The sequence below is a fragment of the Lycium barbarum genome, chromosome 8, assembly GCF_019175385.1.
Source record: "Lycium barbarum isolate Lr01 chromosome 8, ASM1917538v2, whole genome shotgun sequence".
Taxonomy (NCBI): Eukaryota; Viridiplantae; Streptophyta; class Magnoliopsida; order Solanales; family Solanaceae; genus Lycium; species Lycium barbarum.
The window spans coordinates 115,198,296-115,222,925 of record NC_083344.1 but is presented as its reverse complement, the minus strand read 5'-3'; the positions used below and the strand labels follow the sequence as shown (position 1 = coordinate 115,222,925).

Here is a 24,630-nt window from a genome sequence, read left to right as displayed (position 1 = left end):
ACTTACGACAAGATTTTGTCAGCATGTAGTATGCAAAGAGGGTAATTTACCGACGATTGTCTGACTTTCACTTTATTGCATCAAAATCATAAAACTAATTTTTGTAACGAAAAAATTACTCAAGGATACTTACATATGACATAAACTAAAATAAGCTGATAATTGCGAAACCTTATCCGAAAAATACAAGTAGGAAGCCACATGGAATATTTAGGATTCTTTTAACATGAAAAGACAGAGAAAGAAACAATCTGATATTATTGAAATCAAAAGTTGATCAGAACAGTGACCAAAAAGGAAAAAACAAGAAAAGAAGTTCTTCTTGCTTGAGCTTATTCAAGCTTATGATCAAGAACTTGTTTTGAGAGTATAAATAAGAGTGTCCTGTCTTTTTACAAATCTGAAATTAAAGAATTCACAAGTGGGATTCCTGTTAAGAACTGTAAATATCTTTACATAATAAACAATGATCAGAAATCAATCTCCCTATGATACTTCCTTGTTCAATTTTCATACTACTACTCTGCTTGTTCCATAGGTGCACTCCATAAGTTTCACCACTTAGTTGAAGCAATTTTGCTTCTATCCATCTTGAATGAGTTCTTGTATTTACCTTCATAAAAAACCCGGTAATTCGAATCCAATCAACCGGATAAAATGCTATTGGTTTCAACACAGTAAAGTTGAACTGATTTTTTTCTTTGGAGGTCAATCTCTCCACCACTCTTGAAACTAAGTATGGTCCATTTTGTCCCCACTTATTTCCATCAAAAGATGAAGCAAATTCCTCCATAAACTTGTAAAGAAGGGGATGCTTTTTATCAAAAATCAGCACTGCATTATTCAATCTTGTCCAATTCCCATTTGCAGATACGCTTTGCGCGCCAATTGAATTCCTCAATCTTGAAAAATCCTTCAGGATGATGAAATCTGTATCCAGATAAACACCACCATACCTGTACAGAACCGCTAGCCTAATCAAATTGGACAAATTTTGAGCCAATGGGATTTCACCAGGGTCCTTTATACCTTTCTTTAGGTCATCAAACCAAGATTCAACTGGCGTGCTGTTGAACAGAAAAGATAACTCTGGAGTCACAGCAAGAACTTTATAGCCCAATTGAGTCAAAGGCCTCAACATTCGAACCCCACGAGGTGTATCCAAAGTTCGCGACAAAATTATCAAACACCCTTTCGGATGAGATTTGAATAAAGTCTCCAATGCGAAAAATTCCCTTCTCCCAAAAGAACTAGCAGGGGAAATCCATGTCATGAAGAACTGAACTTTGCAACTTTTTGTACTAAGGAATTTGTTTACTCTGCTATTGAATTGTCTTGACAATCTGGTTGACTTCAATATGCTAAATTCAGGCAAATTTTTCTTGAACCAAGAAATTCTTTGTTCCACTGTGAGATTAAAAGGAGGCACCAAATTCACATGATCTTCAACTTCTTGTTCTTCTTTGATTATATATGCTTCATGGTTTATTTTTTCCTTCTTTGAAAAAGATGGTCTTTGTACAAAAGTTGACTTTAGTGGCTGATGGGAACTAGTTTTTGATACAAAAGAAACTGAATGGGATGATGAAAGATCAGAAATAAATATGAAAATAGAAAGGATCAAAGCAAAAGAGAGTACAGAGAAAAGATGGAAATTTGTTCTACTAATTCTGTAGTAATCAAACATCTTCACCATTGGAATAGTGCTAGTACTTTTCTATGTTACTATAAAAAGGTTATGTAACATATTATTTGCAGCTTTTTCATGGAGAATAAGATGGAAAATAATTAAAGGTAGAGAGAAGGATGAATGTTTTGAAATTCTGCAAGGAAGTTTATAATAGTCCAAATTTGAACACTTACAAAGTTTATTTTGGTAAAGATCATAGAATAATTGGCTTAGAGAAGACTTATGGCTGCTACTTGGAAGGGGACGTACAAGGGAGAAAAGGAGACAATGTTGACTTGTTGAAAAAACAGTTTTTTTTTTTTGTTAAAGTATTATGATTTCTTTTCTTTTATATATACATACACTGATACGAGGAATAAGAAGGAAATTTGAAAAGGTAATTTGTTGCAATACTACCTTGTATGGACAAGTTAATAATAGAAGCTGACTCTTTAATTTGGGTCGATAACTGCACGTAAAGAAAGTTCTATAAATGTAGTAATGTTTAAATGTGTCCATAATTGACCTTTTGATTACAGAAGTTTTTTTTTTAGAAAAGTTGTCTTCTATATATGGCTAATTTTTTTGTAAAAAGTTTAAATTATATTCACTGATTGCACAAAGATCTTTTGTGCATGTCAATAAATTTAACAATTGATAGTAGGTTAATTACCAGTTTATCATATAATCAATTAATACTTATTATAGAAATTTGTTTCTGATTACCTTATAAATGATGTGATTGTGCAAACATTATACCCACAATCCTAAGGGTGTTCATGGTTCAATATGATTGATTTTTTGTTACAAAAAACTAAAATAGTTAAGTCGATTTTTTTAAATATTTAAACTAAACAAGATCAAACGTAATACAAATTTGTAGTTTTAGGTTTTGTTAATTTGGGAGATTGTATTTCCCTTTTTATATAATATTCATTTAACACTAAAGTCATAAAGAATTTTGAATGCCAAATTTTTTTGCTTTTCTTCCTTGATACTTGTACCAGGTTTCCTGAATTAAAACCATTGCTTTGCGAAGGACTAGTAAATGAAATACTCCTATAACACAAAGGAAACTATGTGTCGCTTTTGATGTTTTAAACTAAATTATGTCAATTGTAGTGAAGGTACACTATGATATACTGTTTCATTGTAACAAATCATATGCAGTTATATTTCAGTATATGTTGTTTGAGAATGTTGGCTCTAAAAAATGAGGGTTGAAGGAAGCGTTTGAATAACCAAATGAATGCTGATATTAAAAGTAGTATCTTGCTGATAACTTCAGTGGGGGCATAATGGTGTATCACAGTAGCAGTGGTGGAGAGGGAGGTGCTAATGGTGAAAGATGATATGGAAAGAGGGGTGTAAATTGGGTTTGATTAGTGAGCTGTCATGCGACAATCCACTTTGATCAACTTTACGGTGGAGGAGTATATTTGAATAAATATTATAATGTTAGGAGTATATTTGACCCTAAAATATAACGAGGGCTATATTTGGCTTTTTTGATGGTTACAGGGTTTATTTGATCCTTTTCCGAACAAATAAAGAAGAAAATGAAAGAGAGAAAAATGACAATAAACAACTTGAAAAATACAAATATAAAAAGCACCATATCATAAATAGAAAAAACAAACTACTTTGAAAAGCAATAAAGAACAAATATATATAGTTCTGCGAAAAACATAATTTTGACTACTTAATTATTTTTAAAATTTCCTCCTTTAGATATGTTTTAAGAAAATTATTTGTAAAAGATTTTAGTTATATACGTTGATTACTTAATTATTCTTTTACATGTCGATAAACTTTAACCACCTATAGCAAGTTGGTTAATGGTTACCATTTTATCATATAACCAATTAATGCTTATCATAGAGATTTACCTGCAATTATTTTATAGATGACCTTATTGTGCAACTAATTTTTGCACTCAACTATTTTTATTTGTTTAGAACCAAACCAAATTAATTATTACTGACTTTTTATAATCTTTTAATTTACTAAACCAACACAAATCAAAACATCAATTGATTTATCAAGTTGGTTTGATTTAATTTTTATATAATATGATTTTCGACTTTTTTCAACACTCCCACTCAGTGCATAGATGATAGAACCTAAAAATTGTTAGTAATTTTTTGCAAATCAGTAATCGCACAATCAATTTTAATCCACGCCTATTGCGTAAATTCTTATTTAGATATCAAAATTTAGGAAAATATGTTGGATGATAGAGTTTGGTGGTTACTCGAAACTATTATATTTTGCCTCATAATTAAGGTGGGCACTGGAATACTCTGCCTCCCCATTTTTGTGAACTCATAGCTACTTAGCTAGCCCCATTTTTTTTAGGATGGGAAAATGTGGGAGAGGATTACAACGTAGGGATTCGGACCCTCAATAACAAGGTGAAAGTTCAGGTAGCCAACAAACTGAGCTACTAGATCCCTACTAGCCCGAAATTTTACAATACGGTCTAAGTATGTTCATAGTTCCATTGCAAGTAACAGTTAGGGTATGTTTGGTATGAAGAAAAATATTTTTTTTATAATATTTGACTGGTTATCAAAATATTTTTATTTAGTAAAACAAATTTTCTTAAAAATGAATCTAACGGAAGTAGAAAAAACAAATTCATAAGTGATATTTTATGTTGATCCATCCCTGCAACACTCCATCCCAGCTCACTCCCGTCCCAACGCTCGCAACGAACCCGCTATCACTAACCCCCGGCCCTCGCAACCCACTCCCGATACAAGCACCCCCGACACCCACTCCCTCACCCCCACCCCTCTCCCCCCTTGACCCATATAATATTTATTTAAATTATATATAAAAAAATTATATATGTTTTATTTATTTTTTATTTATCAAACACGAAAATAAATAGAGTAATTATTTTTTGATAAAATATTTTTCATGAAAAGCATTTTTCTTCGTACCAAACACTCCTTTAGAGGCTACTTGAATTGTTGGCAATATAGAACGCGATATCTAAGAATTATATAGTGATTTGGACGGATAAGAAGAGATTTTGTCTTCAGAAACTTTCTAATCGGGTTGATCATAAAATTAAAATAAGAACTGAACGTGTTTTCTTTTATGTAAATATAATTTCCGTTCAAATTAAAAAAAAAAAGAAAAAGATAATGATATCATACAGCTAAGCCACATGTCTGGCAGAGCAAATGTCAAATATCAAATTGAGTCATTCTTCTGGAACGTCTTACCTTCTAGGTTAATAGTTATGGTCACTTGTCCTAAAGCATCATTAACAATCATTTCAATTTCTCTAGAAGAGAAAAGGAGTTGACATTCTTAATTTTTTTTGCTAATAGCCAATATTTAAAGTGATTGGGGAAGCCTAAAGCATCACAAATATTATTGATCCATACTTGTGGGAATATTTTGGTATTCCTAGTTGGAGAGAAAAACTTATCGTGCTAATTTATGCTTTTAAAAGATTAATATGATATATAAAAATATAAAACCTTTCTGGAATTATCAACATTCACTTTGTTTCGATTTTTAAAAGCGACAAGTGACAAATATTTTATAAAATAAAGTATTAACAATAATTCTTGGCATAAAAAGGAAAAATAAAATAGAAAAGAAAAGTCTATCATTGTTAAACATTTCATCATCAGAAAGCTCTAGCCATACGGATTTATATTAATTCCTGGCATTTTCGAACACCCTGGACTTTTTTCAAGGAGTCCTTTTCTAAGGAGTTATTATTTTCAATAATTCAAGAAATTTCTCACACATAATCATAAATCAATTTGTATACGTAGTATCGAGGAATATAATGGAACAATTGAGATTTCTATATACTTAACTAGAGTCTCGAGTTCGAAATCAGTGTAAATTCAAATTAATCATGCTCATGAAATTCGAACATGAATAATTATATCAGAAAAAATTCAACTGATTATGTGTAATTGTCTTTAAAAAAATTTCTTGTTAATTTAAAAAGCGAAATAGTGACTTATTCTGCTAGTTAGTTGGGAACGAGCACAAAGAAAGTCAATCATTACTGAGTGTCCATAAATATATGTTCTTATTGAGCAAAGTGCTTGAGGAGTTGTCCACTTGTGTAATTAATTTCTTTAAAAAAATGTAAGTAAGGAAAAGACGGGCATTAATTGAGCCTTTAGGATTTGACAAAAAAAAAAAGAGCTTTTAGTTTGCCCAGTCCTATTTTTAAATGTACCATATTTTCCATAATTAATCTATCTTATAGTACTGATAAAGTAGCCATACTATTTGATCAACCATGTCGTGTTTGTTTAATGCAGTATTAATTTTTCTTTCCATTCTAATTAGGTAAATGATTTTGCGGAATCAAGAAAATAAAAAACTGACACTCGCAAAAATTGGAATGACAGTGGTGCAGCATGGAAACAAAAGAGTTTAAAATTGGTAACGTGAATACATGCATATATTAATATCTTTGTATGATTGTTTTACCCTTTATAAGCAAAGATATTCTTCTGACATCTTACAGTGTCGCATTATTGTATAAATATAGTATATAAATGTCATTATCCTGAGCATTTCTTAGCGCTTCACTTCTTAAGCATCATTATCCTTTATTTGATTTGGTTTTATGCCTTTCTGGCTTTTCTCTTAGTCGCCAGCCATCACTATCGCTGGTGACGGAGCAAGGTTGAAACCTTAGCATCATGGACGATTAAAGTCCCAAAGCTTTGGCATTAGTGGCGGAGCCAAAAATTTTACCTAGGGGTTCAAAAATATGAAGAAGTAAATACACGAAGAGATCAATGGGGTTCAACATCTACTATATATACATAAAAAATAATTTTAATCTTGTATATACACTGTAATTTTTCGGAGAGAAGGTTCGGATGAACCCCCTGGAGCCTACCTAGCTCCGCACTGGCACTAAGTCTAATTGAAACCATTTCGAAAAATTTAATTTTAAGTATACAAAATAAAGTAGTCTAAATATTAGTATGATATTTTATAAGATAATCCGCCGAAGCAAAACATTGACACCCCTGTATGGATGATCCATTTTATTTAGTTTAGTTGCTTGATTCTAATATGTCTTGCCTTTTTTTTTTTTTTTTTTTTAAGTATAACCATCTAAATTAGCAACATCTAATGGGAAAACACTCTCTACTAGGATTTTTTTACATTTTTGGGGCTCGAATATGAAATCTATTGGTAAGAGTTACGGTATCTCATCCATTCTACCATACCCCTTGATAGTGAGTATAGTTACTTTTTCATTAAGTGTTGTTGAAATATTTTAATGGCCAATTACATAGACAGATCCTTAAGCTTGGTCCAAATTTATTTTGGCACTTTAACTTATGCTTGCTCCATTTAGTAGGCGTTTGGATATGTCATTTTATCTCATGAGATAAAACCCAAATCATCCAAAAAGGCATGATTTGGAATTTCAAATTTTTTAAATGTAAAAGTTGACCCATAAATTTATATTTTATAAAAATAAATCCATAAGTTGGTAGATATATTTACCAAATCATGTTTACTAACCATTTATATCAAATATTAAGGGCCTGTTTGGAAAGCCACCTATTTGTTTGTCATAACACAATTACAGTGTAAATACAAGTGTGTTGTTTGGTTGCACAAGTGTAATTACACAGTTAGTTTAATTTAAAAATAAAATTTAATTATAAAAAATATAAAATTAATATTTTAAAAATATTTTCCTTTATAAATGATATTAAATTAGTTATTTAATAACACATTTTTTCTTGAAAAATATATTAATTAATAATCATATATTTGTAACTAATATTGTAAAAAATAGTTGATATATATTTTTTAAATTAATATTATTTAATTTTAATTAATTATAAAACTTAAAAGAAGACTTTTTTTTTTTGTGAGAACATCATGGATTGGATGTTTGACAAAAACTAATATTTATAAATATAATGCCATAACATTATTCAAATGTTTGACACAAAAAATTCATCAAATGTAAGTGAAAAATAAACAACATGCAATGTGAAAGCAAATAACTTAAAATTGAAAATATAACCTAAATTAAAAATCCAAAAGAAAAAGTTTAACATAAAACTCTTATGTCAAATTTCAATATTACATAAGTAAGTTCCAATGTAACTTAAGTAAATAATTCAAAAGAAATAAAAAATATAAGTCTATAATCTCATTCACAATGAAATTCTACTTTAATAATGTCATTCGTTACATGTCAAATTTGTTAATGACTCATTCTTTCCAATATTAAGAGGTGTAATTTCAAAAATTAGAATTATAACACCGTTATGCTAAATGAATAAAATAAAATAAAATAAAATAATACGAGCAATTACATGGAACTACAAGAAGTAAAGGTTGGGAATGAGAAGAAATGAAATGAAAAATGAATTTTACAAAATACAAATAATTAAAAAGTAAAAAAATTAAAATAATAGAAATACAAAATAAATTAAAAATCAAAAGAAATTAAAATAATAGAAATAAATAATAAAAATAAATTAAAATAAACAAAAAAGAAAAAAAGTAAAGAGTAACCCTGTAATTACACCCTCTCAATTACACTTAATTCTCACCTAACTGTGTAATAACTTGGTCAAACAAACAGACCAAATTGTGTAATTATACCCAATTCCAATTACCTGGATGACTTTCCAAACAAGCCCTAAAATATCTACAAGTTGGTAGTATATTTATAACTAATTCACTCTTACCAACCATGTGTGAGGATTATATTAAAAATTAGTTACATTATAACTCATGTTCAATTTTTCATTTTATTAAACTAAAATTTGATCAATTGATGTTGTATTTTTTAGAAAGCCTTTTTAGTAGCGTATTATTTTTTTTTAAAAAAATTCCCAGGTTTAATCCTGATGTAGCGTATTGATTTTTTTATGAACAATGACTTCCTCATTTGGTAAGACTGTATAAGAATTGAAAATTTTTTATGGTTTCCACAACTTGTAAAGTTTTTATGTGCATAAAAAATATAACTTAAAAAAATTCAAATTACATGTATAAACTAAACTTCAACTTCAAATCATGTTCAAACAGCTCCTTAGACCTTTCAACATTATCTCAACCATGTCTTTTAAACACAAAACTCTGACGTGGCAAAAAAATTGTCTCTCCTTATGCTCTGGGGTTGCTCTCAAATTATAATTTTACCTTTTCTTTTTCTTCTTAAAACTCACATTGCCAATTTCATTGTCACCGCAGAATTAAAGCCGCCGGCAGGATTAGTTTTCCAGCGAACTTATGAAAGGAAGCTTACGAACTTGATAGAATTTAGGAATGGGTATTGAAAAGAGTTGATTCTGATACTTGTTCAACCTTGAAAATTTGAACTTGTGTAAGATGAGTTTAGATTAATTGTGTTGTATAGGACATAACAAGCAAGATTTTAGAATTGGGTATTCAGAAAATTAAGGGGAAAAGCTTCGGAAGCGAATTAAAATGCAGTCTCGAGTGATTAAAACAATGCCTTAGTATTTTTCTGGCTCACTCCACCGTTTGATGTCGAAATTATTGATTTCTTTTGATGTTTCAAGAATCTGCTGATTTCTTTTACAAAGGACGAAACAATGAAAGATGATGTACCTAAAAGATGATGCCTTGGCCTATGAATTTTAGAGCAGTGGTGTATATATACCCTGCCGTTACGAAAATGGTGTAAATATACCTCCGCCGTTATACAAATGGTCAAATATATCCTTTTTGCTGCCAAGATTTTTTTTTTTAAAATCATTTAGCTTATCTTTTAATTAAAAAAATGTTACGTGACTTTAAAAAAAAAAAATCTACCCCTTTTTTTAGTAGACTTATTTTTTTCAAAGCCACGAAGCAATTTGTTTTTCTAGTGGCTTGTCTTATTCGTTTTAAAAAAATATTTCCTTAGCTTTAAAAAAGAAATAAGTCTACCCATTCTTTTAAATAAACTAGACTCGACCCACCAGAAAAATATTACCGCATAGCTTTAAAAAAATAAGTCTACTGAAAAAATAGGTAGACTTATTATTTAAAGCAATGTGACATTTTTTTTAATTAAAAAACAAGCTAAGTAATTTTTTATTTTTTTAAAAAAAAATTATGGCAGCGAAAAGGGTATATTTGCACCATTTGTATAACGGCAGGGGTATATATGCACCACTTTTTAACGAGAGATATATTTTTTCTAAATCACAAAGTTGAGGGGTATATTTGCACCTTTTCCCTTTATTTATCGGTTATTTTTCCAGGTCACACGAGTGAAGCTCACGCTCTTCATTTGATTCCTAATCCTATTTTTTGTGTTTAAAAGACACATTTGAGATGATGTCGGAGGGTCTAAATGGAACAAACATTTTAAATGATTTTACTACTTCCTCCATTTCAAAATATGTATCACTTTAGCAAAAAATATTTGTCCTAAAATAAGTGTCACCTTAGAAATTCAAGACAAAAATTGACAAGCGTTTTTAGCTATGCCCTTAAGATTAAAGTAGTCTTCTTTAATAGTATTGCTCGATTCTAAAAAACAATCTAATAAGTAAGGATAGTTTAATAAATTTTACATTAAATACATTATATTTATTTATTTCTTAATGTACGTGATTTTTGGTGAGGCAGCACTTTCTTTAGGACGGAGGGAGTATTCAGGCATAATTTATAGACCCTCCAAAGTCCTTATCATAAATGATCAGGAGGGTCTATAATTTATGCTTGAATAGTAAAATCATTTGCCTTTTGCTGTTTCTCCAAAGATTCTTTAGATTCTAAATACTTGGGGTCTCTCTTTAGATTCTCTCAAAAAAAAAAAAAAAAAAAAACTCATCCTTTTCTATTCACATTGCATATCAAATGCCTTTAACACTTGCAAAGGTAGGTAACAAGGGAAAATGAGTAGTGTATTCTAACTCTTAAAGCAATTTTTGAGGATTCTGCATTGACCTGCATTTGGAAGTTGTGAATATGGAAACAGTAGACTACATTGTTTCTACCAAATTCATGTTGGATGATGCAACAGATCTAGAAACAGCTCAGAATGGACTTGCTAGTCATGTCCATCGTTCTTTGTTCTTTTATCGAAAATAAAATATTTAACTTTGTTGGTAGTAATATCTCCATTAAAATCTACCGGTTCATTTGGAGAGGGATTAAAAGTGCACTAATTTGGCAAACAATATGGACTGTTGGTGCTCCAAGTTAAAAGGAAGGATGATTTTGAGTTTAAACCCAAAGATAAGGGACTATTTTGGGACTTTTCTCGTGTTTTCGATGATAGGTCTTTAACTAATATGTCAGTGTGCTACTAATATTCCTTGATACCACTGTAACAAGATTTTGTTTATTAAGCAATCTGAAGTTGAAGTTGATCAGCACATATATGATGCGTTTTCAAATATCAATATTTTCAATTTACATCTAGGTTAGCGTCATATCAGTGTCCCTGATGATATCGTTCTGGAAATATTTTTAGACACATAATTATATTACATACATATTATGAGGGGTTTTGCTTGGTTGGAATCTGTTTAACTGATTAACTTTCACATGGAATAGCTAATTTTGGTGTTTTCTTTGTTGCCAAGTTGTTGCATTACTTTTAACCAGTAGTGTGTTTTCTGGTGAACTCATTAATAGCCTAGCTATTTTCCTCCTAATAGTTGCTTAGTGCCCCTTCTACAGAAGAGGAAATAGGAAAGGATTAACCTATGATGAAAAGAAGTATGGTAGGTATTTTCCAACTTCCAATTGCTGTTACTTGCTACTAAACAGGCATAGAGAAACACAGTTTCTGAATATTATTACATGTTAACTTTCTATTATCAATGTAGCATCTATGTTCTGTAACAATTTTAAATAAAAAAAGTACCTATGACCAAAATAGACTGGATATCTAGTGACGTGCTGCTTTAGCAAGGCAAAGCGCACCCCTGTTACTCACCTAGCTTGAGGGCTTAAGCACGCCTCAAGTAAGCTTTTGACAATGTTGTACAGAGTACCATGTTACCAAGGGGCAGAAACGAGAGAGGCGGAAGGAAAATCATATGGCACATCTACTGCGTCCATAAGACCTCAAGGCTTAAGATACCGCAGCACCAGAAACCTAATCTGCTACATGGAGTAAAACTATTCTTAGTCACCAAACATATTGAATGTATCTAGTTGGAAGTACTCTCGGTAGTAAAAATCGAACTACTAATATCCTTCCTTCCGAGCTACTCGTAGCTCTATTTTACATGAGAAACTTAATAAGTGGCTACTCTAAGGTCTAATGAGGGCCAATACATGCATTCCTTGCATTTCCCAGGTTAGCTGAGCAGAAATTTACAAATACTAAAGAATATGAGAACCTAGAAACATTACAATGGGATAGCACATCGTTGCGCTTATCTTGGTATCATCTCGGATACACTATGAAAACTCTGGAACTCCGTTGTTGCAAAATGGTCTGTGGATTTTACGCCTTTTTTCTTTCCCTTGGAGGACGAGGTCAGGAAGCCACTACCATAGCTCGATTGTTTGGAGCTATGTGGTCTATAGACTCCTGGCTCAGTTAACAACTTCTCATTTAGCTTGACCTCTTTAGACAACATTTGAATCACTTGTTTCATGTTAGGTCTTTGGTTATAAGCAGATTGAATACAAAAGAGAGCAACTTTGATGAAGCGAAGCACTTCGGCTTTTGGATACTCAGTAAGCTCTGGATCAACAAGATCTAGAAGCCTCCCTTCTTCTCTAAGTTTCCATGCCTGCAACATTTTAAACCTTCAAAAAATCAGTATGCAAACCAATGTGAGGAATTAATACTTTTCACGTCCCATTAAGATACAAACTTTGCCTATAGGACAACTTCCAAGTAGAGGCGGAGCCAGAATTTGAAGCTTATAGGTTCAGGATTCTAGTCCTTTTAAGTTATTGGATTCTGAATTATAAAATCGTATATATTCAAGGGATTTCTTGAGACAAATACAGGGTATGGACCAAAGCTACTATATTAGGCCGAACCCGTAATCCGTATTCTAGCTCCGCCCCTGCTTCTAGGGATGGATAGAGGATTCGAGTTGCGGTAGGTTGATGGCCGGCTGAAATAGTTTTAAGTATGATCAATCCTTTGAATGTTGAGCTATTGAAGGTAAGCCCACTAATGGATACAGATATTTGTACAGCCGACTACAACTAGTTTGGCATTGAGGTGTAACCGTCTAATATATTGTCCTATAAGATCCAAGAACTTGTTCTGAGGTCCAGCAAATGCAAGTCCTTTAAAAACCCATCTCAAAGAAACAAACTCAGCCATTTTTAACTTTCTTCTTTATTTTTCAGTTAAATGCATTAGACAAGCTACTTCCTTTCTAAACATGAAATCAACAGATGACTCGAAGTTTATCCAACATGTTACAATAAAGTTAGGAGTTATGTCTACTTGAACCATGTTTAAGTAGAGGAGAGTCATTATATGATGATAACTAGCAATTTATGTGATTTGCATCTAAAAAGTTATTGTTCCTGATGAAACCTACCCATTCTACTAGTACCAAGAGATCTTCTCCAAATGCTTCATTGCTACTGCTTCTGCCACTTATAATTTCGAGAACAAGAACTCCGAAACTATAGACATCAGCCTTTTTCGTGAGCTGTCCTAACAAGGCATACTCGGGAGCAAGATATCCTCTGCCACAACAAGTAGATAACCGAAGTAAGAATAGAAAAGTAGTATCTCCTCTGTCCCATTTTATATGAAGGTGTTTCACTTGACACGAAGTTTAATAAAGAAAGGAAGACTTTTGCAATTTGTGCTCCAAAACAAGCCTTAGATATTTGTGTGGCTGTAAATCATCTCACAAAGTTAAATTGCTTCCAAATATAGAAAGGGAGTACTATGTTATGTGGAAAAAAAAGAATGGATGCAGTGCAAAATTGCTTGTACTTTCTCTTTAAAACTTTAAATTTACACTCACATTGTTCCAGCCACTCGAGTACTAACATGAGTGATATTATCAGGGAAAAGCTTCGCGAGTCCAAAATCTCCAATTTTAGGATGGAGATTTTCATCAATAAGGACATTACTAGCCTTAATATCTCGATGAACTATTGGTGGTTCTGCATCCTCGTGAAGAAACGCTAGGCCAGATGCTGAGCCCAAACATATAGCAGCTCTCTTAGGCCAATTTAATGGAATACATTTCCCTTTAGAACCTGCAATGGTAATTGTCTATGGTGATTAATGATGCACTTGGATGAAAGAAAATAAGCATATACTTGGGCCTTTTATTACCGAATTATTCATGCTCATTGGCTAATGCAGACTACTCAGACTCATTTGCTATTGTCTATATATGTTTATTTGGTTCAAATAAGCATTTAACTTTGTGAAAAGTACCAAGTAAAGCACTGGCAAGGCTGTTATTCTCCAAGTATTCGTAAACCAATATTCTATTGCCAGCCTCGACACAACAACCAATCAACTGAACAAGATTTGGATGTCGCGCATTTGAAATGATATTAATCTCTGTCAACAATTCCTTTGTCCCTTGTTTTGATTCAGCAGAAAGACATTTGATAGCTACAGGCCTTCCATCCCTCAAAACTCCCTGCGATCAAACAATCAAGTTGCTTAAGTAGTTAGTACACTAACTAGGATTTCATAGATGTATCAAACCAACTTAACTCATTTTTGTCTCTATATTTGCACTATAGTCTCACCTTATAGACAACTCCAAAACCACCTCCTCCTATTTTGTTTGATGGATGGAAATTCGCCGTTGCTGATCTCAACGAGTTATAAGAAAACAGCCTCACATTGTTGGTTGCAAGTTCTAATCCTTCAGAGTGAAAGAACGTTTAAGACTTGGAACTTGGAAGATGAAATTGGATGAGAAAAGAACGGGAGAACACATCTAAAGAATTTTGAGCAAGTACTCAAACAAATTACGAGGGAGAGGCAGGAGCTAGCTAGTCTCCTCTTCTCTTTATTTAGTAGTCTTGCCTAGTATTCACCAAATACCTTATTCTTCATTTTTACTACTACCTGTTACTTTGAGTGCTTTGTTTATCTTGCTATTTTTGCTGTCATAATTTTCTTTTGCATCTTGCTTTGATTATATTTCTTTTGAGCCGAGGGTCTATCAGAAACAATCTCTCTACCCCACAAAAGGTAGGGATAAAGTCTGGTAAATCTTATCCTCCCAGACTCACTTGTGGAGTTACACTGGGTATGTTGTTGTACTCAAACAAATTAACTCCCTTACAGTTCATACCATACATAAATTTTAGGTTTCACAAATTGGTATGGAAAAAGGCATTATTTTAATTTTCTATATATATATTCTAGGTGAAGTATTCAAACATCTAAATATTTAGCATCGGCCTCCAGGTAGAAGAAATAAACCAATTGTTGCTTAGACATGAGAATGGCATTGGCATCAGTCACTGAGATATCGATCAAATTAATGTAAAATCACAATGAAATTAAGACCAGAAGATCACCACATTTGGTGTCTTTGCTAGTATCATACATATGCTTCAGTCTACAAATGTCCATGTTGTTATTCAGAGTGCAACCTAAACAAGCTCCGTTTCCCATTGTATCGTTGAGGAAAGCGCGACACAGAAAGTGCTTAATATATGACAGCTTATGTAACTCCATTCTTTAACAACAATTTGACAGGGGTGAAGGGGTTTGGAGATTCATCTCATAGTGATTTCTTAAAAAAAAGAAATGAAAGACAGAGATGAATTTAACAACAAAAATTAAATATCAGAAGCTAGCTACAACAAATGCTAAATTCTGAAGGGTACAAAATGATTCATGTAAGATTGTAAGTGACTGATATACAAAACGAAGATATAAGCATATTTCTTCTCGATCTGGAAGAGACAAAAGAAGTCATCATGCTCATTAATTGTGTAGTTTGACATTAAAAAAGAAAAAAAAAAAACTTGAAAAGAAACAGAAATATACAGAAGGGGGATGGTCTTACCTTGTACTTGAGTTCCTCCGTTGTCCTTGCACGGTATAAAAGAACCAAAACAACTAAAAGCCATTCTTGAAATATTCAAACTTTCTAATACTAAAACCAAAACTAAAAAAGAGAAGAGGGGGAAGAAGAAAACGCAAGAATTAACTTGTAATTCAACTGTATAGGAAAAAGAAAAAAGAATTGAACTTGGAAAGCTCCAATAATATAGTTGTTCAATGTGAAAAGAGGAGCATCGTGGAAGACATATAAGTAAGTTGTACGAATTCACTGTAATTGGAGATCAGATACAAGAAATATCGCCGTGTACTGTGGAGTATGTTGTATGCAATATAATGAATTGAATACGACCACGAAATCACGAATGATATTTATAATTAATGGATGTTCAGTTTGCATCATCCCTCTGTGATGACAATTGACATATTCCTCTTGATTTTTTATATTTACTTTAATCACAGACGCTAATAATGGGGCCTGTAGGCCCTACAGTGTCCTTAGAGAATGGGTCAACGCAGAAGGTCATTTTCTCTGTTTATTTCTTTTTCATTTTCTAATAGTATCTGAATCAGCTTGTAACTTTTCTGATGTATTCATGATAATTTGTGACGATATATAGGTAAATATGTTAACTAAAGTTTGAAGCATATGACCCACACTGAATGTTGCAATTGAGATTCAAATTAAGAATTTATAATTTGTTAGAATTATTCCTAAACCTTAACCAGTCGATGAGTTACTTTGAGGTCCACAGAAAAGGTCATTTGTACATGACCACGAGCTTCCTGTGCCTCCCAAACTATAATTACTACCGTACTTTTTTTAAGTTTGGTGGCATGAAAATCTGAAAGAGCCTATAAAATGGGAAAGTTAATCTTTTTTGTTTCGCACTCCATGTTTGACATCGCTTTGAGATCGATTAATCTGAATTAGCGTCGAAAGTTTTTACTTTAGGGTAAAACTCTCCCTATCAAATGCTAGTTTAACCCCTACTCATAATTGACTTTAGTAAATAATTTGTTATAGTTATGTTGGGTGACCTGTTACAAACTATCTAACATGACCATATAAGTTATTCACTTCTATAATCATACATAGAATCCCCCCCCCCCCCCCCCCCCCCGGATACCTCTCAGTGTGTGGTATTCGCTTCGGGGGCCGGCAAATCCAGATTCACATCGAAAAGTTTCACTTTGGGGAAAAACATTCATTACTCAAAGATAATTTTATTTTCAGGATTTAAACTCGACATCTCTAATTAAGGATGGAGGAATATTTATCACTTATTCACTTTACCACAATCTTTAATGGTATATATGAAGCTTCTTGAACCAACTTAATTATATGTACGCGACATGACTCAACGTGTCAATTTGATTCACATATTAAAGCTTAACATCTCATCATTAAAAATAATCCAAAGTAAATATATGGAGTATATAGTAAATCTTAAAAAGTTTAAAATAAAAACAGGAAGTAGTAAAATGGCCGGTTCATGAACCTCATTTTGCTTGACATTTGACTCATTAAAAGTAAGAAAATGATACAAGGATTTATCGTCAGAAAATATGTGTGAAGAAAATATACAAGGATTTATCGTCAGAAAATATGTGTGAATGAAATGTGAACTGTGAGTTGATGACGTGAGTCGATGCATGCCTGCATTAGCTAGCTCTAGTTGGGCAAGAAATTGTAGAAGTTTTCTAGAAATGATTCTAATCCATATTGAATCAGAGGGCAGATTCTGTATTTCCTGTTTATGAGTTTTTGCACCAATTTTAAGTATATTACTCTCTCTGTCCCATTATACTTGTAATCTTCATTTTTTTAGAGTCAAACTAAATTAACTTTGATCAACATTTTAAACTATATTTTTTCACTATGTTGATACGAGAAAAACTGTAACTTGTAGTACTTTTGTTGTAGCTTCTGAATATATAAATTTTAATTTTAAAATGTTGAATTAATCCAATCCAATTTACCTTCGAAGATTAGCCAATTTGACTCTGAATAAGTGAAACATGACAACAAATATGGGATGGAAGGAGTATATTACAATAATAATTAGTGTCACAATAAAATATTTATAATTTTTTTAATACATATAAAATTTGAGCAAAATTTATTGAGTTCACGTGAATAAATTAGATATAGATCCGCTTCAAACAACAACGCTCCAAAACTCATTTATTTCACCCTTCATCGTATTTTGAATTATTGGGAAGGATAAGTGACCTAGTGAGAAGACAAAGTGAACATAAGACTGGACCAATGTGTGAATGTAGTCGATGTGTCTTTCAAAAGCGTCAAACTAATACCTATTTAAGAATGATATCACCAGCTGGAGAACACCTGTATTTTGTGACACTTTAACTTGAAAAAGATGGATACGACAATTATTTTATTGACTAATATTCCCTTTTGGACAATAAGCCTGTAAATAGTAAAAAGGAAAAATAAATAATGAGAGAAGCTTGGTGAATTGCTACCGGCACAATCCCTTGCTGATTATCAGAATCAGAGATAAGTAAATTAAGAGAGAAAAGAATTGGTGAATTTGCATAAGGCGACTTGATTAGGATGAATTTTATACGTTCAATAAATAACTAATTGTTTTCCATTCAAACACCATATGCACATAGAATTATTAAAACATTTACATATAATTGCACACTAATTTGAACTCATTAATTAATTACTAGATCATGAATTCGCTTATATGAAAGTGCACTCAATTGTTTGATATAGTAGTATATTTAGTAAAATGTTCTTTTACGGATGCTTATATCAAACCAATAGATGCATGACACAACAAGTTTATATGATTTAGTGTATTTACCTAATGAGGGCACCATTGAAAAATACCAAATAGGTAGTTTTTCAAATAACGTATAAAGACTTTTTTCTTAGTTCTTTTTGTTGCAACCATTTAAAAAGAGTCATCAAACAACATTATATTTGGTCGGGTACAGTGTCGGTTTGTTTTATTTTTTTATTGTTTTAGATAATGGCTTAAAACACCTGAACTTTTATTTTTTTCGTGAATTTCACGCATCAACTATCAACTATGATATCTTTTCCTATCTAAACTATCACAATCTATGTATTAAAAAAACACATTTAGTTGAGTAGTTGATGGTGTGTAGTGTACACTCTTTATATTTATTTAAAAACGGTGCCAATTGACACTTCATGTGGATAAATATTTTCACCTATGCGGAATTTCAGAAAATCAAATAATTTTCGTGATTTCTTCTCTAACAACACAAAAAAATCTAACAAAAAACGAAAGAGATAATGGTCAAAAACACACCTGAACTATCACTTTTTAGCGAGTTTCATACCCCAATTATCAACTATTCCCTTCATCTACCTGAACTGTCACTATTTATGCATTAAACACATCTCGAAGCTGACTAGGCCAAATATTTGATGACAATCTTCAACAGGCGTGCGGGTGCTTATTTTATCCATAAAAATTCATCCACATGGCATATACAACCTCTAATTGAGCTAACTAGTTTCATTTTTTTTTTTCTATTTTCACTTAATTCCTTTTAAATCCCTCACTTCTCCCCTTTTCTTTTTCATTTCTTCTTCATTTCTTAGTCATCTTTTCTTTATTTATTCTTTTTTAATCAAATTTTCTCCTTCACAAGAATTGTCATGACAACTAGAACACTGAATATTACAAAATAATGGCAACCACTTGTAACTGATTTAAGATAAAAACAAATCAGCACAACAACCGAATTAAGGTGTGAAATAAGATTTTCCGTTACAAAATCTAGAAAGTAATCTCAATCTTTATTTGGTTTTCAAATTGGGATTCTCTTCCTATCTGTAAAATTTATTGCTTCACTGTAATTTTTTTTGTATAAGAACCAGCCGTTCCTTCATTTCCCAATTGAGTTTCTCTTAAATTTGTTACTTCATTCAATGGATTCCTGTTTCTCTCCGGGTGTGGGTCTAACGGGCCGGGTTCACAATCAGATTTTGGGTTTTCTTTCCATGATAACAATTTCTTGAATTGAGTTATGAGGATTGAAATTGTATCCGACTTGCTTGAATTCAAAATTGACGATGAAGGCTTTGGTGGCATTTTTTATTGAGCCCAGAAACACAAGCATGGGAGAGAAGAAATCAAGAGAGAAAATTGGTTTGCTTTTCCGATTTTAAAATTAGGGTTTGTTAAAATTCAGAAAAGCAAATCATTTCCTCTCTTGATTTCTTCTCTTCCATGCTTGCGTTTTAGGGCTCAATCAACAATGTCACTAAAATTTGCACTTTTAGTTTTGAATTATGCAAGTTGGATACAATCTCAATCCTCATGAACCGATCCGAGAAATTGCTATCATTGAAGCCAACCCAAAATTTGTTTGTGAACCCGACCCTTTAGACCCACTCTCTGGAGAGAAATCGGAATCCATTATCGCCAGGGGATCAAATAGTTCTACGTTAGAGTTTTTCACCCAAAATTTATACAAAATTAACGTTCAGTTGATCTAGTTTTCGTGACAATTCTTTTGAAGGTGCAAATCTGATTAAAGAAGAAGAAATGAAGAAAAGGGGCTGAGAAATGAAAAGGAAGGGGAGAGGAGAGTGATTTAAAAGATTTAAGTGGAAAATAGAAAGGAAAAAAAAATAACAAGTAAGCTCAATTAGCAGTTACATATGCCATGCGGGCAAATTTTTATGGAAAAAATGAGCTTTCACGTGCCTGCTGTCGATTATTCTCAAATATTTGGCCTAGTCAACTTTGAGGTGTGTTTTAATACATAGATAATGATAATTCAGGTAGTTAAGAGAACAACGTAACTGATAATTGGAGTGTGAAACTCGTTAAAAAATGATAGTTCATGTATGTGTTTTTTGACCATTATCTCTATTTTTTCGTTTCATATCAAAGAAAGTAAACAAATAAGAAACACTTAATCAGCAAACATGGGAAGCTTAATTACGTGGCGGGATATTCAGCAATAAACTTCTTATAGTAATTAACAAACTGTATAAACATTTATTTACTCATTTTGTTATCAACTTGAAAATAAAAAGAAACCATTATAAACTCCTTTAAAGGAGTAGTTAATTCTAAGACTAGATTAGTTTTGGGACGAAGCTTCCGTTCCTCCATACTCAATCTTTAGAAGTATCCTTCACGAAATCGGTTACTTAAAAATTGTAAGATAATAGATCAAAGATTTCAAGGTTTTCCGATAAAAAATGATATGTATTCAATGTTGATATTAATTTACTCCCTCTGGTTCATAAATCATAATAAGTGGTGTTTTTACTTTTTCATTTTGATTCAAAATAAGTGATATTTCACAAGATTAAGACAGTATTTTTTTATTTTTTCCCTTATTTAAATAAATGAAGTTCTACATAACCAAGAAATCATCAAAGAGATATTTCTTTCTCAAGGCATTTGATTAAGGTATGTTAGTAAAAATACTTCTTACTTTCTAAAGTGAACAGTTTTTTCAGGGGTGTGCCCAAGCTAAAAACACTTCTTACTTAATAAGTGGTGTTTTTAAAAAACGAGGAATGTATTAACTTTTTTTCAAGGTTACCCTTCCTAATAAATGATCTAATATAATTTTCTATGAGTAAATTTGAGAAATATAAAGGTCAATATAATCGATAACATTTTCAATTAATGTTCAAAAATTGATTTTTTAATAGGTGTGCAAAAAAACTATAATTAAAAAAAAATCAACTAAAAAGGACCGGAGGGAGTATGTCATACTCTAAGGCCTCATTTGTTTGCATTTAATGGAGGTCTGAATCTGAATGGTTCGGACTATAGGTCATTAAGTGCATTTGTTTACATTAAGATCTAAGCACTTATTTGGTTTGATAGGTCTTAATCATTAAGATCTTGAACAAAGTCTTACTATCATTAAGAGGTATTCTATATGGATAATTTTTACCACCAGCTCTACCCAATCTCACCCCCACTCCCACCACCCACCCCAACCCTCCACTACCCCACCGTCTATACAAACCCCCTACCACCCACCCACCCCCACTCACCATCACCAATACCACCCCAACCCCCAACCCCCACCCCTACCCACCACCCACCCCCACCCCCACTACCTAACCCTACCCTTTATCCTACCCCCCACCAACCTCCACCCCATTCACCACCTCGCCCTACCCGCCACCACCCACCCTCCCGCCTACCCCCAGACCCACCGCACCACCACCACCCATCGCACCACCACTACCAATCCTACCACTGCCCCCACAATCCTCCCACCACTGCCCACCCCCACCCCCAGAACGCACCTACCCCACCCACCACCACTACAAAGCATCTCCGCAATTACTAGCCAACATAAATGTTTCATTTTTTTATCAAATAATATTTCATTTTATTAAATTTGTATTTATTTTCTAATATTTAGTTACTTTTTATTTCTATTGTATATTTATTATGTTTAAATCAATACATTATGCACATCAGATGTTGAAAAACAAACGGTCTTAATCATTCAGTGTTCAGATCTAGAGACAACATCTTAATCATTCAGATGTGCATTCAGAAACGTCTTAATCTAAATGAAAACAAATGAGGCCTAAAAGGGTAAAGCCCAAGTTTGAGTCGTGGCGTTTGTTTCCAAGAAAAGGTGCAAAATACTTTTGGCTAATTGTTTTTGTTCAAGTTTGATTGCGTTTGTCTGATAGTTTTTGCCAAAAGGAAAAAAGTTCAAAGTCTTGAAATTCCTTTTCTTTTTTGTTGTAAAAATTATTAGACAAACACGTTTGGCCAAAAAATTTCACCTTAGTTTCGGAAAAAAGGGGACCTATGGACTATGGTTTATTGATTGACAGATTTTCATAGTCTCTGGAAAACTAACACAATAGTACCACTATACCTCTATACGTATTGAACACACAACTCTCAAAACTTGAACAAAAATATGGAAGTTTTCAAATTACCTACTTTTGAAAAAAAGAAAAAGTTTCACCTTATAGTTTCGGAAAAATGGGACCATAATTGACCTACAACACGTACAGTGGTATTAGTTTCAGTCTATCTTTTTCTTTTCATAAAACTATAATGAGAGAGTAAGCAAGAGACCGTGAAATCAATCACTAAGTTTCAAACTAGTGATACAATAGTCTAAACCCAACATTTTAATTATTTGCCTGTCCATTTGGAGACATATTCAATCTCACTCCTGAGGGTGTGGGGGGTGGTTTCGGGAGGGGATTAGTTAAGCAGATACCATAATATTATCTCATTCATTGAATTTCTACCTTTTTTATGACTATTATAGTGGCTAGTTTAACATTTTTTAACGTGTGCCAATTGAAGTTAATAAAGAAACAAAAAAGTAAAAAAAAGGGACCTATGGACTATGGTTTAGTGATTGACTGATTTTCATAGTCTCTGGTTGAAAACTAATACAATAGGACAACTATACCTCTATTCGTATTGAACACACAATTCTCAAACTTGAACAAAAATATGGAAGTTTTCAAGTTACCTACTTTTGAAGGAAAAAAAATGGTTTCACCTTATAGTTTCGGAAAAATGGAACCATAATTGACCTGCAGCACGTACAGTGGTATTAGTTTCAGTCTATCTTTTTCTTTTCATTGGGCTAGATGTTTTAATCCCTCTTTTGTTTTCCGAAAATAAGGTCCCCTTTTTTTCCTAAAATAAGGTGAAATTTTTTGGCCAAACGCGTTTGTCTAATAATTTTTACAACAAAAAAGAAAAGGTAATTTCAAGACTTTGAACTTTTTTCCTTTTGGCAAAACTATCAGACCAACACAATCAAACTTGAAGAGGGATTTAAACACACAATCCTTTTTTTTTTTTAAGAAAGAAAAAAAAAAAGCATCCAACGGAAAGCAAGCCACAAGACTCATGAAATTAATCATTCAGAACACACTAAATTGAGGAAGATTAATTAAAGAAATAAACTAATTAGGAACAAGTCAGAGAATGAACGCAAGTTTAATTCCATTTCTAAAAAGGAAAATTATATTACACTTATTATACTAGTAATAATTAGACTCTCTTTATTTTCTACATGGAGAAATTTGACTTAGTCACTTTTTTTTGTTTGAAATACTACGCAACGCGCTGATACCTCTCTAATCAAATTTCAACCAGCACGTCTTTTTAATGAATTATGAAAATACTCTACATGAATTTTTCTCAACCTAACTTTCCAACAAGAAAAAAGAATTAAGACATAAAACTGCCTCAAAATTCCTAATATGAGTTGTAAGTTGATATTACTTGACTCTTACCCACCCCACCCAAAAAAAAAAAACTTTAATCGTAGCACATTATATATTTAGACAAAATTAGTCTCTTCAAATAGTGGAAGTATCAGTTACAAAGGTCGATGGCCAAGATTCCAAAATTTAGAGCATAGTATTACGAGTTCAAATTTCAATAAAAGTAATTTCAATTTCATTAAATGTGAAGGGTAGCTAGCTGAACATCTTTCACCTGAAAATTATATATAAGGGACAATAAAAGGGCTTTTGTAGTCCTCATAAAACTTTCCTAAAAAACAAACTTTACAATTAATTACTTTTAGGTCCTAATCTTATTTTTTAAATCAAATTTATTTTTTGTTCTTATGGTCTACTTTTTAAAAGCTATCGAACATTCTGTCTTATTTAATTGTTGTTTATCTGGTATCTGGTACCCATTGGAGCTCGCATAATCCAGATTCCTGTCGCATAGGGCTCAATCGAGGGAAGCGCTCCCTACCAAGGATTTTTTCATACCCAGGCTCGACCTCGAAAACCCCGGTTAAGGGAGGAACAACCCCATCCGCTACACTTTATTTTCCCTGTTGCTTTTTTCTATTGATCTTATCTATTAGCCTAAAAAATAGTTATTTCTTCGCTAGATATTCTTGCTTCTTGTTGCTCTTTGTTTTCTTCGTTTTCATTTGTTGTTTATTATAGATTTTTACATCTAAGCATTTCTTTTACTTTATATTTATACTAGAA

General features: G+C 32.3%; 2 protein-coding genes across 2 annotated transcripts; both read right to left on the bottom strand.

The window, feature by feature from the left end:
- Positions 1-237: 237 nt before the first annotated feature.
- On the bottom strand, positions 238-2,063 carry LOC132606804 (uncharacterized). Its single transcript, XM_060320434.1, has one exon. The coding sequence runs from the start codon at positions 1,694-1,696 to the stop codon at positions 434-436; it is 1,263 nt and encodes a 420-aa protein (XP_060176417.1). The 5' UTR covers positions 1,697-2,063; the 3' UTR covers positions 238-433.
- Positions 2,064-11,487: 9,424 nt separating this feature from the next.
- Positions 11,488-16,017, bottom strand: LOC132606802 (putative serine/threonine-protein kinase). Its single transcript, XM_060320431.1, has 6 exons — positions 15,643-16,017; positions 14,366-14,484; positions 14,043-14,253; positions 13,621-13,858; positions 13,183-13,333; positions 11,488-12,411 (listed from the first exon to the last, which is right to left on the bottom strand). The coding sequence occupies exons 1-6, from the start codon at positions 15,704-15,706 to the stop codon at positions 12,049-12,051; spliced, it is 1,146 nt and encodes a 381-aa protein (XP_060176414.1). The 5' UTR covers positions 15,707-16,017; the 3' UTR covers positions 11,488-12,048.
- Between the last annotated feature and the right edge of the window lie 8,613 nt (positions 16,018-24,630).

Excerpts from the sequence above, each read along its gene's own strand:
- LOC132606804 (XM_060320434.1), bottom strand. The coding sequence starts at position 1,696 with ATGGTGAAGATGTTTGATTACTACAGAATTAGTAGAACAAATTTCCAT.
- LOC132606802 (XM_060320431.1), bottom strand. The coding sequence starts at position 15,706 with ATGGCTTTTAGTTGTTTTGGTTCTTTTATACCGTGCAAGGACAACGGA. Across the intron at positions 14,485-15,642 it reads CGGAGGAACTCAAGTACAAG|GATTAGAACTTGCAACCAAC; the intron begins GTAAGACCATCC and ends TTCACTCTGAAG. Across the intron at positions 12,412-13,182 it reads TCTTGGTACTAGTAGAATGG|GCATGGAAACTTAGAGAAGA; the intron begins GTAGGTTTCATC and ends AAAATGTTGCAG.